The 15,221-nt window shown below is 39.3% G+C and overlaps 9 protein-coding genes across 9 annotated transcripts; 2 read left to right on the top strand and 7 right to left on the bottom strand.

Annotated features, from left to right (window-relative positions):
* Window positions 1–63: 63 nt before the first annotated feature.
* On the bottom strand, window positions 64–886 carry GCK72_002663 (uncharacterized protein; the record flags this gene model as incomplete). The annotated part of the gene is made up of 3 exons (XM_053723535.1): window positions 64–201; window positions 284–754; window positions 845–886. The coding sequence occupies 3 exons, from the start codon at window positions 884–886 to the stop codon at window positions 64–66; spliced, it is 651 nt and encodes a 216-aa protein (XP_053592180.1).
* Window positions 887–1,909: 1,023 nt separating this feature from the next.
* Window positions 1,910–3,059, bottom strand: GCK72_002662 (uncharacterized protein; the record flags this gene model as incomplete). The annotated part of the gene is made up of 3 exons (XM_003111975.2): window positions 1,910–2,149; window positions 2,744–2,899; window positions 2,985–3,059. 3 exons carry the CDS (start codon window positions 3,057–3,059, stop codon window positions 1,910–1,912), a joined length of 471 nt encoding a protein of 156 aa, XP_003112023.2.
* Window positions 3,060–3,339: 280 nt separating this feature from the next.
* Window positions 3,340–3,991, bottom strand: GCK72_002661 (uncharacterized protein; the record flags this gene model as incomplete). The annotated part of the gene is made up of 3 exons (XM_003112239.1): window positions 3,340–3,525; window positions 3,579–3,635; window positions 3,704–3,991. 3 exons carry the CDS (start codon window positions 3,989–3,991, stop codon window positions 3,340–3,342), a joined length of 531 nt encoding a protein of 176 aa, XP_003112287.1.
* A 274-nt stretch (window positions 3,992–4,265) lies between these two features.
* GCK72_002660 (uncharacterized protein) lies at window positions 4,266–5,141 on the bottom strand (the record flags this gene model as incomplete). Its single annotated transcript, XM_003112116.2, has 3 exons — window positions 4,266–4,346; window positions 4,445–4,912; window positions 4,959–5,141. The coding sequence occupies 3 exons, from the start codon at window positions 5,139–5,141 to the stop codon at window positions 4,266–4,268; spliced, it is 732 nt and encodes a 243-aa protein (XP_003112164.2).
* A 574-nt stretch (window positions 5,142–5,715) lies between these two features.
* Window positions 5,716–5,969, top strand: GCK72_002659 (uncharacterized protein; the record flags this gene model as incomplete). The annotated part of the gene is made up of 2 exons (XM_053723534.1): window positions 5,716–5,787; window positions 5,832–5,969. 2 exons carry the CDS (start codon window positions 5,716–5,718, stop codon window positions 5,967–5,969), a joined length of 210 nt encoding a protein of 69 aa, XP_053592179.1.
* Window positions 5,970–6,166: 197 nt separating this feature from the next.
* Window positions 6,167–9,188, top strand: GCK72_002658 (uncharacterized protein; the record flags this gene model as incomplete). Its single annotated transcript, XM_053723533.1, has 8 exons — window positions 6,167–6,336; window positions 6,389–6,798; window positions 7,000–7,084; window positions 7,359–7,398; window positions 7,443–7,704; window positions 7,750–8,588; window positions 8,637–8,868; window positions 8,920–9,188. 8 exons carry the CDS (start codon window positions 6,167–6,169, stop codon window positions 9,186–9,188), a joined length of 2,307 nt encoding a protein of 768 aa, XP_053592178.1.
* Window positions 9,189–9,407: 219 nt separating this feature from the next.
* GCK72_002657 (uncharacterized protein) lies at window positions 9,408–13,027 on the bottom strand (the record flags this gene model as incomplete). Its single annotated transcript, XM_053723532.1, has 5 exons — window positions 9,408–9,573; window positions 9,618–10,064; window positions 11,419–11,694; window positions 11,751–12,312; window positions 12,979–13,027. 5 exons carry the CDS (start codon window positions 13,025–13,027, stop codon window positions 9,408–9,410), a joined length of 1,500 nt encoding a protein of 499 aa, XP_053592177.1.
* Window positions 13,028–13,239: 212 nt separating this feature from the next.
* GCK72_002656 (uncharacterized protein) lies at window positions 13,240–13,533 on the bottom strand (the record flags this gene model as incomplete). The annotated part of the gene is made up of 1 exon (XM_053723531.1): window positions 13,240–13,533. The coding sequence occupies one exon, from the start codon at window positions 13,531–13,533 to the stop codon at window positions 13,240–13,242; it is 294 nt and encodes a 97-aa protein (XP_053592176.1).
* An 873-nt stretch (window positions 13,534–14,406) lies between these two features.
* Window positions 14,407–15,193, bottom strand: GCK72_002655 (uncharacterized protein; the record flags this gene model as incomplete). The annotated part of the gene is made up of 2 exons (XM_003112158.2): window positions 14,407–15,001; window positions 15,054–15,193. 2 exons carry the CDS (start codon window positions 15,191–15,193, stop codon window positions 14,407–14,409), a joined length of 735 nt encoding a protein of 244 aa, XP_003112206.2.
* Between the last annotated feature and the right edge of the window lie 28 nt (window positions 15,194–15,221).

The following is a 15,221-nucleotide window of genomic DNA, read 5'->3' as shown; positions in this document are numbered from 1 at the left end:
CTACGTATATAGTTACAGAAAAATAGCACAGATGTTTTTAAAACAACGAAAATTAGATTGGGATTAGTTTTTCTTTGAACTCTTCGAGCTTCTCATATGTTCAATTGCTCGGATGCTGTCTTCCTTCTCCTTGATGAGTTGTTGGACGCGTTCACGGTGCTTCTTCTCGAGATTGTATTGATCAGCCTTGAGATTGCTAATCTGAAAACATGAAGTATAAGTGAGGTTCGTAAGAGATTATAAACAAATTTTTGACATTAAAAAATATTTGAAAACAACAAACCTGCTTATCTTTATCGAAAAGTAGCTGATCTTTCTCACTAATTGCAGCCTTGAGACGACGAATTTCGTCTTCCATTCTATGCTGCTTCTCCATATTCTCCCCGTGATCACGTTCTCCGAATGGTGGGAATCCGTGGCCGTTCTCATTATTAATGGTTAATGGTGGGACACCAGAAGACGAGGAAGACGTTCCGTTGTTATTAGACTCCTCGTGACGACGTTTATGACCGGAACGATGTTCACGGTGCTCCCGGTGACGTTTGTCGTCGCGGCGATGGTCTTTGTCCTTATGATGACGAGAGGAGCGGTGACGCTCTTTTTCGCGTTCCTTTTCAGCTTTCTGCTCTGCGGAAGAACCATCTCCATTCTTTTCAGGCTTCTCTGGAGGAATCGGGATACCGGCGACCGAGGTTTGGCCAGTATGACGAGCTTGGAGAATACACAACCGACAGAGAAGTGGAGCACCTTCGTACTGAAATAAAATAATTTATAAAAATCAAGTATTTTTGGGGAGAAATTACCTTTTCACTCTCTTTTTTGGCAAAACCGCATTGTAATTTACAACTTTGACAACTGAATGGAGTTCCGTATTTTCTCTCGGCATGTGAACACCAAACACACTTCTGGTCGTGGAATGCCGCGTTCAGCTTGCAGTATTGGCATGTTCCCGGCTAGAAAAGATTTTTTTGCTATTCCTATCAAAATAAATCATCTTTTCTTACCACTCCATATTTTGCTTCGTTCTTTTGGCACTTCTGGCATTAAGATGTACTGAAAAAATGACTTTTAGAGATTGAAAATCGAAAAAATTTTTAACGAACTTGACAGCATCATCGGGAAGAAAGATGCGACAGTTGAAGCATTTTTTGAGAATTGGTTCGGGCATTTGTGTTATCGACGTTTTCTTTCAGATGTGTTTGTCGATGTGAGAACGCCGTCAGAAGCCAAGCGAAGGGTGTCTCTACCAAAGTATGGACCCATATTTTCAGTTTGAACATGCTTTCCCGATTTTTTGGTTACTGTAGCTACAGTACCCCTTCCGGGGTATGGCAGTGGAAATCCTGCAAAGTTCTTCAAGGAAAAGTACGGGACTACAGAGTAAACAAATTTACCAACGTACTCAATCAGTGGGGATCTGAACCTTCCAAGATATTTAGGTTCGACTGTAAATGTTCAAAACTCTGTAACCACCGTAATCCTACAGTAACCGGCCCAATTTTTTTTGGGTGTCATACTGAGGGGTCGAGGTTGTTACCACCCAAGTCTGGTCTCTCCTCTTTCTGTTTGAAACCCTTTTCCATTTTTTGGGTTACGGTAGCTACAGTAATCCTACAGTAATCTGACACCCGGGGTCCAAAAAATTGAAGCGCTCGGAGGTTCATGGTTATACCCCCAAACATCTTTTGAAACGGTCCAGAGACAAAAAAGTTTTTCAGGGAGAAGCGTTGGACACACACACAGAACTATTCCATTAGTAGGAAGAAGATAGCCACGCAGATATTAAATAGCAGAGAAAAGAGACATTTTTCAAGGGGAGTTCTGTAGAGCGCGGTTGTAAGAACTGTGCAGAGCTAATATGTAATTTTGAAAATTTTCAAGAATTGTTCAATCATATGGCTACTCTTTATCACAAAACAAGGGCAACCGCAATAAAAAAGAGAATAAAGAACAATTGTTGACTCCTTGGAGCATCCAAAGGTTCATAAAAGTGTCTTCCATCGAATTCATTGCATAATGGTTCTCGACAACATCGCGTACATTCTGTATGGAACAGTCCGTATCCATGTTGCTCACACCCTTGTTCACAACTCTCCGCACAATCTCGTTCCACTTCGATAAAGAATCCGTTGAGATTCGTGACAGTTGTCTGGAAATTAATTTTAGTTGTTTTACACAATCATTTTTTGATAATCGGATCCTAGCCAATTGAAAAATATCTTGAAAACACAGGAGCCTTCCTTGTCAGTTTTCAGCATAAAGTGGATTAGTTTGAGCATATGTACTGGTGTCAGAGAAGGTGACTTTTTGAATAAAATTTAGTTGACTGTTTAGATAAAACCAAGGGCTATGTTTTTCTAGTTGACAACTTTTCGATAGCTCCGCCCACTTTTGAGATATGCGCTTTTGAAGATGGTAGCTTCACAAGTCACGAGGAGGAGGTGCAGAGAGCTCGGCATCTTTAAATATCATAAAAGTGGGCGGAGCTATCAAAAAGTTATCAACTGAAATGTGTGAAATTTTATGCTGAACATTTTTCTAACTGACAATTTTTTATATCAAAAACTATTTTTCGAGATATACGCCTTTGAAGAAAGTTACTATGTACCACTGTTAACCAAACACTATTCTTATTGTGACTATCTTATTCACGTGTGTATGTCCAGCTGTCTGTCTATCACTCCTTTTCCTTGCAAACATCCAAAACTCTTTACATCTGTTTGTCCAGATGTCTTCAACTTACCACACAATACTTCTCCGATGGTGTGCAAGTTCTTCTCAAGTCGGGTCTCGACAAGAATTTCAAATGATTCATACAGTCTGGTTCATGTTTCACGCCTTCCGAAACATCTTTATTTTTTCGAGAATGCACACAATAGTTGCATTGGAGTTGTTCGTTCTGAAAATGTGAAAATTTTCTATTTGCGCTTCATTGCAATCCATGAAAGCCCCGATAGAGCGCGATTGTAAAATCGAAAACTAACCTGAAATCCATCACTATCTCCTCCAGTTTCTTGTCCCATAAGAGGCACCGAAAACCACAAAAATAAGAAAAGCATTGAATAAAAGTGAAAAGGTGCCCCTCGAAAATAATGGCCAGTTTTTAGTTTGTCCCCTCCTTCCCCTTCCCCACCTGCTTATTTGTCCATTTGTCCCAAAACCCGTCGCTTTGTGTTTCCGGTTGGTTCAACATCCCTAACCTTTCATTATGTTCTACGGAACGATTTACGAGAAAAAACGAAGTCTTGAAAGAGAGAAAGAAAATACATTTATGACAATTATATAGTAAGACACCAGCGTATTAGAGATCGAAATGTGTAAAATGAGATTATTATTATTTTAAAAATCGGCGTTCAAATCGAATTCATCATCGTCGCACTTCGCAAGCGCTGCCACATTTGATGGGCTTTCTTTCGTCTTTTCTTCGCATTTCTCGACGATTTTCCGTGTAAATACTGGCTCATCGACGAAGTTTCTGGTCTCTTCCGAATACCAATACCAGTCTCTGTGAGTGAAATTTGGTGTCTGAAAATTAAAACATAATTTTTATGCATAGAATTGAGAAAAATGAGGTTTACCGATAGCCGTTTAGCTTCCGCCTGTTCGAATGCAACTTTCTGTCGAAGCTCTTTAGCCTGAAATAGGAAAAAATAATTATTTAAATATATTTTAAGTCTAAAAATCAATAAAAAAAATCATTTACCATTTTCTTATGCCTTTCCGAGTTCGATTGATATTCTATATACTTGTCCATTTGCGCCAGCAATCGCTGATAACTCTCTGGCATCGAAGTTTTCCCAGGTTCCGGTGCATAAATATTGAGATCATATATTGGAATTTCGACTTGAAATGGTTTTGAAGATGATCCACCGGGAACATAAATTCGTCTCGTGAATATAATTCGTGGTTCTTCTTCTGCGATACAGGCGAGAGAGGGGACAAAACGAGAGGGCGGAGAAGAAGAGGGGGGTGTCTCACAATTCGGTGACATTTTCGAATGAAGACTGAATGAAAAAAGAGGTAATGGTCGGTCACCAATACGATAATGAGGCGGGAATGTGCAGCGCGCGAAGGAAAAGACGAACGATCAACGGAGTCTCGAAAAAATCAATAAATCTCTATCTCATTTACTAAACGCGATATTACAAGACGATAAGCATGCGAATACGGGGAAAATATGAAGAAGGAGGCAATAAAACTTTTGGTAATAATAGATATTAAAACGGAAAGGAAGAATTCAAACAAATTTTGGGCACAGATTCAAGTTATTGCCGTGGAATGGGGGATGGATGCTCGAATCCGGCGCCGAACATTCGATTCATATAGTCGCGGCGGCTATAATCGACCTGAAATTACGAAAATGAAGAAATTTAGTTTACGAAATTATAAAATTAACATTTTTGTGTCAATTTTTTGCATGAAGATGTATATTTTGAAAACTAACATTACAGATTGGAGTACTCGTCACAATTTTAGAAGTTGATTGATCCATAATATTCAAGGGGAAATCATGACTAGCTTTTCTGGTTACAGAAGGCGGTGGGCGTATTCGTTTAGATTTAGAAGTGGGAGGTTCGGTCCGAGTATGTGAATGACGAGATGGTATTGGTACCGACTTTTTTGTTGAATTTTCAGATTGTAATTGATGTAATCTCGCTGTCAATTGCTTCTTTTCCTCTTTCGCTGCTTTCAATAATGCATTATTCTCTCCGAACGCCTTTTTTCGCTTCTCGATTTCTTGTGTTATCTTCATTTGTTTGGTTCGTGCATCATTGAATCTGTCAGTTTCTTTTTTCATTTCGGCATTTTTGAACTTCATAAAAATTTCTCGTTGTTTTGCTTGAAATGTACTAACTTTTTGCAGTTCTGTTGTTAGTTCAGCGGCTACCTGACGGGGATCTTTGAATAGTTCCTGAAAACATAAAAAATTAATAAATAAATCTTTAACCATTAAATACCATTAAATCTGGCCTTAAATTTTTGTTGATCTCGTCAACTGTGAGCGGTTTTTTGCACAAGTAACATTGCGACTCTTTCGCTTTTTCTGTACAACTTTGACAGAAGACGTGAGCGCACGTCGTCAGGAACATCTTAACTTGGTTCGGCTTCGCACCACAATTGTTGCATTGAACCCAGTCCATCGGGTTGTTTGTGATGGTTCTGGAAAAACTAACTTTGTTGGGAAAATTGAAATTAAAATTAAATAATGTGGTAAATAGAAAAATAACAAAATTTAAGTCGGGATACAGTACTCTTCAAAGGAACATTTCGGTTTCCCGTTTGGTCTCGACACGTAGATGCGGCACTATTATTTTTTGGAGACTCGAGTTTTGCAAAGGGAGTTTTACCGACTTTTAAATACTGAAGTAATAACTGCGCACAACCTTCGAAATCTTATTTTTAGCTCCTAATTTTTCCTGATTTCGTTTTTTCTCGACTTGTACGGCCTCTTATTTCATTGCGTCAAAAAATTACGTCATTCTAATTGGTGTAGGTTCAAGTGGAAAAATGAGAAAAAATATTTTTCAAAAGGACAGATTTAGCGCGCTTTTTATACATATACACACAGTTTCAATTTTCGCGGCAATTATAAAATAATGATTTTAAAATATTTTGCAAAAATGAACATTTGAGTTTTCTACAGTTTTTTCTCCCCTCTCTTGTATCATCTGCTCAAGCTTCTTCTAAGTAACAATTATATTTCTTCGCAGGGAAATGATGGCCGGGGAGCAGCTCTTCCCAGACTACGATGCAGACGAGGAGGACGTTTTTGGAAGTCAGAGCGTCGTAAGCCTTCAATTTTTTGACTGAAAATAATAATTATCTTAAAGATGACCGCGAAGAGAGTTGTTGTCACCGAACAACAGAAGGCTGATCCATTGAGAAAACCTAAAGTCGAGCTTCAAGGAATTCTTGTTGCTGAGAAGCAACCAATTTCTGCGAAAGAAATTGAAAGGCGCATGCTGTAAGAATTTCTCGTAGTTCGATTTGAAAAAAAGGTTTCAGCGACGAGTACGGCCAGACGATCGATCCAAAGAAGTATGGCTGCAAAACGTTGGATGAACTTCTTCAAGTGTGTTCCGATACAGTTGTTCATAAACGTCGTCAGGATGGAGTTCACATATACTGGGCGAAAGTCAGCGAAGCCAACCAAGACATTGTCGAAATGGTTCAACAGCAACATACCGGTCACGAGCCGAAACGGGCGGCTCGATCATTTCTGACTCATGGAGCGACAAGAGGAGGACGTGGAAATTATGGCGCTTCGTTCCGCACATATAGAGGACAATCACGTGTTCCAGAAGAGGATATCAAAACGAAAGGAAATCCTGATCAGTAAAAAACTGTTGTCTTTGCAACTTTTGAAACTACCTTTGTGATGTTTCAGAGTGAACGCCAGAAGCAAGCTGGCACCCGCTAAGACAATCGAGCGTGTGCACAACCTGGCTGAACTTCTTCGCGAATGTCGTGCTGAAATCGGTACTCCGCATCCAGATCAACCTGGTCGTATGATTGTTTCATTGGGTACATTGATGAATAAATTCAAAGAAGTTTATGGGTTACCGGCGTGGGGGAAGAACATGTCGGAGAGCGAACTTTACAAACAGATCAGTGTTGAGAAATATTCTGGAGTGCTGAAATTCTGGAGTCTTCGCGACGGTGGAGATTATTACGTCGAAGATTGGAATTCAAAACATCTTTCTGTTTCTGAAGATCAAAAAGCACCCGAAGAGCCGATAGAAAACGAGAAAGTTATATCTGAAAGCCCGTCTGCTACTCTCCAGAAGAATATCAATGGTATGCAGTATAAGATTTTGAAACTCTTTCTAATAAACAGTCATTTTACGTTTCTCCAAACGCTCATTTTACGCTGTTCTTGGCAGCTAATATATTTTTTACACTCTTGCTCAATTGAATATTTTCAAACCCCTTGTAAATTCGAAGGGGTGTGAAACCCGCTGAAACTTTTTTGATCTACTAACTTTTGCGGTCTTTCAGAGACGACGATTGCCGCCACCTCAACACACGACGAAACTGCCGCTGATCGTTCGATTGCTCTCGGTCTCGCTCTTGACAGCTCATTGTTTGTGTTAATTTATATTGTTTTGTTGTTTGAGTTGTTTTCTGTTTTTTCTTGCAATTCCGTCGAAAAAGCACGGATTTTCGGGGACTGCAAAAAGCTAGAAACATGCGGAGGTTACAAAAAACACTGCGCACAGAGTTTTTTGCATTTTATGAGGAAATGCAAACGTCGCACGTTTATTAACAACAACTCCGCCCGCTGATACGAAAAATGTCTCATTTTCTCGTTTAATTTCGTTCTTTACTTTGAAATCATTAAACTCGTGTTATTGCAGCGAAGACTTCAGTACTATCAGTGAAGGCTCTCCAGCAGCTGTGAGTTTCTGTGTCCTCAAAGCATTCAATTCGTGATTTTTCAGATGCTCATATCGAAGGCGGCAGATGATGGTTTCTTCGAATCAGGACCCGGGTTTGGAGGGAATCTTTCAACGCCACAAACTCAGCCAAATTTGAACGTCACTTCTTCGATGTCAGACCTCGGTCAACGTTTTGGCAACGTCTCTCTTGGAAGGACGCAACCGTTGAACGAAAACTCAGCCTCGTCAACCTCCGCATCAAGATCTGGAAGTCGTTTAGGAGGTGCTGTATTGACAGGAAACAGACAGAATAGTGGACATGAAGGTATGGTTAAGCAACACTAAACCAAGCCAAAACTTCGTGTTGCAGTTCGTCATCGGCAAAGTTCCTCTGTTCAACCAATGCGCCCTGTTAGCTCGTCATTCGGTCCTCGTGCAATCATTCCTCAAAACGGTTTGCAACTCCTTGTGAAATATGTGAAAAGTCGTGGAAGCACCAAATATGAATCGTTACCCGAAGACGACCAAACGTTTGTCAATTTCAACAGCCAGCTTTTCAAAGTTTACGCTAATCAACCAGGAGAAATGCTTGTTCGTCTTGTCAATCCATCGATTGATCCCGAGACTGTTAAAATCTCGGAGACCAATTTCCGTGAGCCTGTTGAAGCGGATCTTCGTTGGATGTCGGAAGTGAACATGCATGTCAAGCGTGGTCTTCTCGTCGTCAGACCGGTGATGTTTGTGGCTCCTCGTGGATTCCTGATGGTTGCTTGCAATACTAGTGAAGCAGACTTGGAAGGAGAAAAATTGGGTAAAATGGAGGAATTGCTTCGTGGTGTAATGACCGCACCACTTCAAGAACTTTCACGTCGCAATGCTCGTCCAGGAATGGCTGCTGTTTATATCTATCGTCAAGGTGAAGAAGTTCGCTACTATCGAGTTTTGCTCGTGGGACGAGCTCAACAGGGCGACGATGTGTTGGCTCTATTAGCTGATCACAATGATCAACACATGATGGACGTGAAACTTTCAATGCTGTATGTGTTACCAGAGAAGGCCAGCTTCAGACGCTACGCTCCAAATGTTTATTTTGGAACATTGTACGGAGTAATGTCATTGAGTCCCGTTGAGCAGGAGAATATGTGGAAGAACCTCGACGATGAGGATCGGAAGAATTTTGTTGCAGCATACATCCCTCAAGATGAAACGGTTAATAGATCTATTATCTTAATGATTTCAACTTCATAAAATTTCCAGAAAATTCTCAACATTGATATGGTCTGGACAAACGAGAATCGTCAGTATGAATGGCTGTCTCAACTCGCGAAACGACGTGGAGCAATTCCTTCACCAGATTCCAACTCTAATCATGTGACCAAGCAGCCAGAGGGGGCTCTCAAGAGAATGGGAGAAGATTGCTTTATGGAATTTTGCGACTTCACTCACCAACCACCTGAGGAACCCAACCCGCCAGCTCTTGTGATTCAACGTAATTTTTCTTAAAACGAAAACGTTTTGCTTTTAAAATATAACTTTTTAGAAACCCGCCAATTGGTACCGGAAGCTACCAAAACTGTACAACCTGCTGCGATAGTTCAGCCGACTTTCTTCAATCCACGTCTCCTTAACATGTATGCGGTGTTCGATGAACTGGTGGAGACAAACAATGTGGTTGGAATGGTTAAAATGCTGGAAACCGTCAAGATTATTCGCAATATGAAGCAATCGAAGAGCAACGACGACTGGAAAGAATTGATCAATTACATGATTGACGCAGGACGTCGCAAAGGAATTCAACTAGAACTATAATTGCATCTTTATCATTATTACCATGTTCTATTAAGATTTAGAGTTTTTACCATCGAATCCAAGTTGGCACTTACATATTAAAGTGCACAATGACCCTAATGAAGCTAGTTTTATAATAATCTTTGTTAAAATTTCAATTTATTAGGCGGTGCTCTGCTATCAATTATATGGTGAGTTCTTCATTCATTGAGTCAAAAATCATGTAATATATAGACGATTCTAACTTGAAACTTTGTCAAGAAATTCCTTTTCTGTCATTCTCCAAACTGCGAAAGCGAAAATTTTGTTTGACATTGAAAAGGTTGCTACGTGGCCATTTGATTCGTTCACCACATAACGTCTACTGGCCAATTCTACAGAATAAGTGCCCGACAGGAAAAATGATCTGAAACTTCGGAAATGTTTAGATATATTGGAAAATAGACGAACCTTCTTGGTATCATAAAAACCGGAGGATTTCGTTCTTTCTCAATTTCCTTCACATTGAATTGATTCATAATTTGGCGAACATCAGTAAACACATCGTATAGTTCAATCGACAAAAAGTTTAAATTTTGATATCTCATATCAGAATTCCACGCTCTCAGACATTCGATTATTGTCTCCTTTTGGACATTCGTATTCTCTAGAAATAGAGATCGACCACTGAAATTGAGTAAGAAATGATCAGTCGGTTGACCGAGACTGGCGACACGCAAATGCTCAGTTTCATAGATTTTTGAATTCTGTTCCAGTTCAGATTTCAAGTTTATATCGAATTGAATAGTCTCTTGATTTGGTGAAAGAAATAGGTATTCTTCTAGAATAGCCGGATCGATAGCATAGTTCAATCTGATCAAACTGTAATTTATGTTCTTCAACATTGGCAAGAATCCTCTGGATTCACTTGATATTCGATGGAATTTCCAAAAAGGTCATAGAGGTACGCATGTTTCATAGCAAACTGATTCCGTATTCTTGAATAGAAGTTTCCGATGTTGAAGAATTGAATTTTTTGTTCTGTTTGAACAGAATGTTAGTAACAGTACTTCATCAACTTTCATGGATCTCCAAATTTCTTTTTGAACAAGAATAGGGAAATTTAGTAGTTTCATTTTCTTTTTGAATTGGAGAAACGGCAGAATATGAATCAAAAACGAGTAACGTTTAAATCGACGAGGGATCTTTTTGAATGTGTATTTTGGCGGGAAGGGGATTGTTGCATACTTGCAATCCGGGCCGACCCGGGCCGACGGTTTTTATTAAATAACTTTCTTCAAAAAAATCGTGTCGGGTTGGTTAATAGCTCAAATTATAGGTATTTGGACCTGTTATCAGACAAAATCAAAATAAACTTCGCAGAAAATCCACAGAGGCCCCGGGCCGACAACGGTTTTAGCCGGCCCGGGGCCTCTGTGGATTTTTTGCGAAGTTTGTTTTGATTCTGTCTGGTAACAGGTCCAAATACCTATAATTTGAGCTATTAACCAACCCGACACGATTTTTTTGAAGAAAGTTATTTAATAAAAACCGTCGGCCCGGGTCGGCCCGGATTGCAAGTATGGATTGTTGGATATGTCATTGCATTGTAGCTGTAAATTACTGTCGTCAGTGAAGACTAGCTACATTTGGAAGATCCAAAAGATGAGGAAGTTCAAAGAGGCGTTCGTCAGAACCTCACACGACCACTGGCCTCTGAAATTCTGAACCCTGAATGACTAATCCTGAATTTTTATCTCAAATTGTCAATCCTGAACTTTGACTCCTGAATTCTGGCTTCTGACTTGGAAATCCCGCTTTCTGAATTTTGAATGTTGAACCCTGGAAGTTTTATCCTGAATCCTGAATCATGACTTCTGTATCCTGAATCATGACTTCTGCATCATGATTTATGAATTCTGACTTCTTAATCCAGGCTCCTGAATCCTAAATTCTGAATCTTGAAGCCTGAATCCTAAATCATAACTTCTGACGTCTTAATCCCGAATTCTGAATCGTGTTTCCGACATCTCGAATTCTGACGCCTCAATCCTAATTCCCAAATCCTGAATCCCAAAAATTTGGAGTCTTATGAAATGTTTATCCTATGAAAACAGAACAATGACAGTAAAAGTAAGCAAACAATTAAAAATTTATTTTTAAACGAAATCCAAACAACTGAGACTGTCTAAAACTTTTATCATCTCAACATTGTATATTTTCCAGAAACGTAGACAATAAAAACCGGAAAGCCACATTTTTCTTATTCCACCGATCGATTCCAAACACCGCCTTCTGTCCTCTACCATTTAGAATACTGTAACCAGTGAAAGAAAACGTTCTTCCTCCTCTCTCGAATCGTACAGTTTGTTCCATTCTTGTCACATCCAATCCTTCGATTACTGTATCTTCATTAATTTCTGGATTGTTGGGGGTCCGAACCACCGATAGATATTCTAGTTTTCTCATAGATGTTGTCCAGTTTTTCAGGAAATCATTGAGCACATTGTCAGTGAATTCGGTGCATTGTGAATTGATAATTGGGACGCTAGAATTAAAGTTTGTAGTAAACATTCAAATCTTTCAAAGAACTTGAAAACTCACCCCAGTTTCAATAAATCATTAAAGTCCAGAGAGTTTGTTACATGAGTGCTTTTAGTAGTTTCCGATGAAGGTGTCCAACCACTCGGCTCAAATACCTCACATCTGGTGTAAAATTCGTTCTTCGGATGACAATAATTCAAAATATTTCGAATTGTTACAGAAGGAAAACTGCAATCGACAGCCAGTTTATCGAGCGATGGCTTTCGTTCTTCTATCCATTTCATTACTTTTGGGTGACAGATATTATCAAAAGCGAGTGCATTCAAAGTGGCATTGAACATCACAATGACATTATCAATCCATTTCAGAAATTCCGCCCGAAAGTGACGAATTGAAATGCGATACGTTGAAGTTGTCCTATCCTTTTTTGAGTTGTAAACATCGATATAATAATCATTACCCGTCAGATAACTGAACTCGTGAGTAATGCTAAACTCTCCGGTGTTCATCATGTCATCAACATAGAGTAATCTCCATCGGGCATTCTTTTCCTTTGATTCATTTTCTGGTTTTAAGTTTTCAAATTTTACTGTCATTCTTATCTCTTCGGTGCCAAAGAATACTGTAAAGTGTAATGGTTTGGCAGGCTTAATCAATTGACATTTGAACTTTGATACTTTCGAGCAAAGGGATAATTTCAATCTGAAAATTATACTAGACAAATATTATACACTTTGGAAGATAATGCCTATGGATCAAACTGATAAACGTAGAGCTCCTTTTTTTTTTAGTTATCAGTTTGAAATGGGACTATTTGAGAGGAGAAACTACTTTATCGATATGTAACTTGCTAGGGAGTGTCCGTACAAAAAAGTTGTCAACTACAAAAATGAAGTTTTACACTTGGTCTGCTCGATCCATAAAACATTATTTTGTGGGACAGTTGGTTTTACTATGGCACACTCTCAAAGTTGGGCATTTCCAACTGAAAAAGGCACTGTATCTCAAAAACAGGAATCGCTAGCAAAAAGATCTAAACTACAAAACTTTAACCCGAGGTTTGTTTTACATAAGAAATGTGAAAGGTTGTGCTTACAGTGACAACGTTAGAGACTTTGATTCAATAAATCAATAAAATCAACTCACATTTGAAACGAACCCATCTGTTTTATCACTTTTACAAGTGGAAGAAATGGAAGACGAAAGAGAGGAAATGGAGTGGTCATTCTCATTCAATTCTGTAGGAGTCAAACAGTGTGTGTCTGCGAGTGTGACTATTCAAACTAACGCTTTAACGCAACCCATACATTGTAAATCACAGTAGAGCGCAGTTGCATATGTAATAGTTATTGAGGCTAATTCACATAGAATCTGAGAACAGTTTTTTTGAACTGGTGAAAAATAGAAAAATACAGGCAATAGTTTAAGAAAAATCTTTAACAAACATAAATTGAATGGGCAAGGAGATAAGTGCCGATTATAGGAAGGGTTTCATTCAAGATTAAAATGAAAATGGGTTATGAGTAAACACTAGAGTGAAATATCGAGATCAACACCGCGTCCACGTTTCCCGGGACTCCTCCCCTCCTCCTCGGATTCTGACTGCTCCTCCGACTGTGGGCTTCTCGTGGCTCCTCCTCCGATTATGGGCTTCTCTTTCTGGGTCCTCGTCCGGTTGTGGGCTGTGAGCTCCTCTTCCGATTCTCGCCTCTTCGTGGACTCCTCCGAGTCTGGAATCCTCCTCCGATTCTTGGCTCCTCATGGGCTCCTTTTCGGGTTCTAGGGTTATCGAGGACTCCTCCTCTTCAATTTCTGGACTTCTGATTATTCTGGTTGCTGACATGCTCAGTGCTCAGTACTGAACATGCTATAACCGTGTGCTCATCGCTGAACATCCAGTCACCGAATGACCATTTTTGATCATCCAGTCACCGAACGCTCATCGCTGAACATCCTGTCTTGTGTACTCCTACACAACTATATATGAATCGACAAGTTATATATATATACCCACACCTAGCAATGTGTCCGACATCTCACGGTTTCCGCCATTCGCCATATTTACTATGGGAAATGGGCGGGGCTATACTGTTCCGTCTATTGTAGGTTTATTGAACCAGTGATTGAAGCCATAGCCGTGTTTTTTTTCTGTAAAATTATGTTCAGAATTACTTTTTCTCTTCAGTCTGGCTGTTGTTTGATACATAGTCTATAATTCAGAAGTTTTTTTCTCGAAATATGAAGGATTCAATAGCTTTGATAGCGCTTTCAGCAGATTTGTAGATGTCCTGACCTGAAATGGAAGATTTTCCCAATTTTTAAATTTCACCTCTATCGTGTGTGATCTTTGCTTCTCACTCTCTTTACGTTTATCGAAACGAGAAATAAGAAAAGGAAATTTAGTAATGAAGGATGTTAGCAGTCTTGTGCTTGGAATGAGCTTGGAATGATAACATAATTTCATTGAAAATTGTCTTTATTTGAAGAACTTTTGCAATTTAACATTATAGTTCAAGCATCATTGGATGGCACCTTCGGAATCGGGTGTCCCACTAGAAACTCCTTTTCCGTGATTCTCCAAGCTGCGAAATGAAATTGATCTGTTCCAATTGAAATAGTGGCGACGTGTCCAGTTGACTCATTCACCACATAATGCCAACTTTTTTGTTTTATGGAAGTTTTCCATTTGGATTCAATGTCCAATCTGAAATAATGACTAGATAAGATAATCCCAACTTTCTGACCTATTCTTGAAATGGTAAACTGCCAGGCCATTCTCTTTCACTCCAATTTCCTCCATAAGTTCTAGAGGATCCTCATAAGATTCTCGGAAAAGATTAATGTGAACAAATTCCAAATTTTGATATTTTCGATTTGATCTCCATTGATTAACGAACTCGATAATCGTTGACTCTTTAATCGAAGTTAGTTCCAAGACTAGACTTCGTCCATTGAAGTCAGCTAGAATTTGATCAGTTGGTTGGCCGAGGCAATCGAACTTCAAATTATTTGTATCACAAATTTTTGACTGTGTCATAAATTCAAATTGCGCCCATGTTTTGAAGAAAACACATTCCTGATTTGGGGAACAACTAAAATATTCCTCCAATACGTTGGCTCTTGGACATTGTCTAAAGTGAAGCTTAGTGACGTTCACATTTTTTATTTTGGGCAAGAATCCTTCGGGCTCTACACTGAGTTGATACTCGGGAGAAGGTCCGAGGAATTCGTGCACGTAGTTATAGAATGATAGAAGCAATGTTTGGATGTTGGATTCATTAGCCATGATTTCGAAGTAGCCAGAACGCATGCTGAAGCTTTGAAATGATATAGATTTGATTCAAACTCCAGTAGAAAACTCACCAACAAAAGGAACTTATTCCAAATACATTTATCGGAATCACTTCTATTCCGTCACGGACTGCTCGAATCAAAATAAGATCTTCCGAAGAGAAAGAGACCACTGGTTTCAAGTCATCGTCACCCGTATTGATAGAAATCATACTGCTAATTTGGTTGTATGTTTTCGTG

The sequence above is a fragment of the Caenorhabditis remanei genome, chromosome I, assembly GCF_010183535.1.
Source record: "Caenorhabditis remanei strain PX506 chromosome I, whole genome shotgun sequence".
Taxonomy (NCBI): Eukaryota; Metazoa; Nematoda; class Chromadorea; order Rhabditida; family Rhabditidae; genus Caenorhabditis; species Caenorhabditis remanei.
The sequence above is the reverse complement of the archived record's forward strand: the minus strand, read 5'-3'. Positions and strand labels throughout refer to the sequence as shown.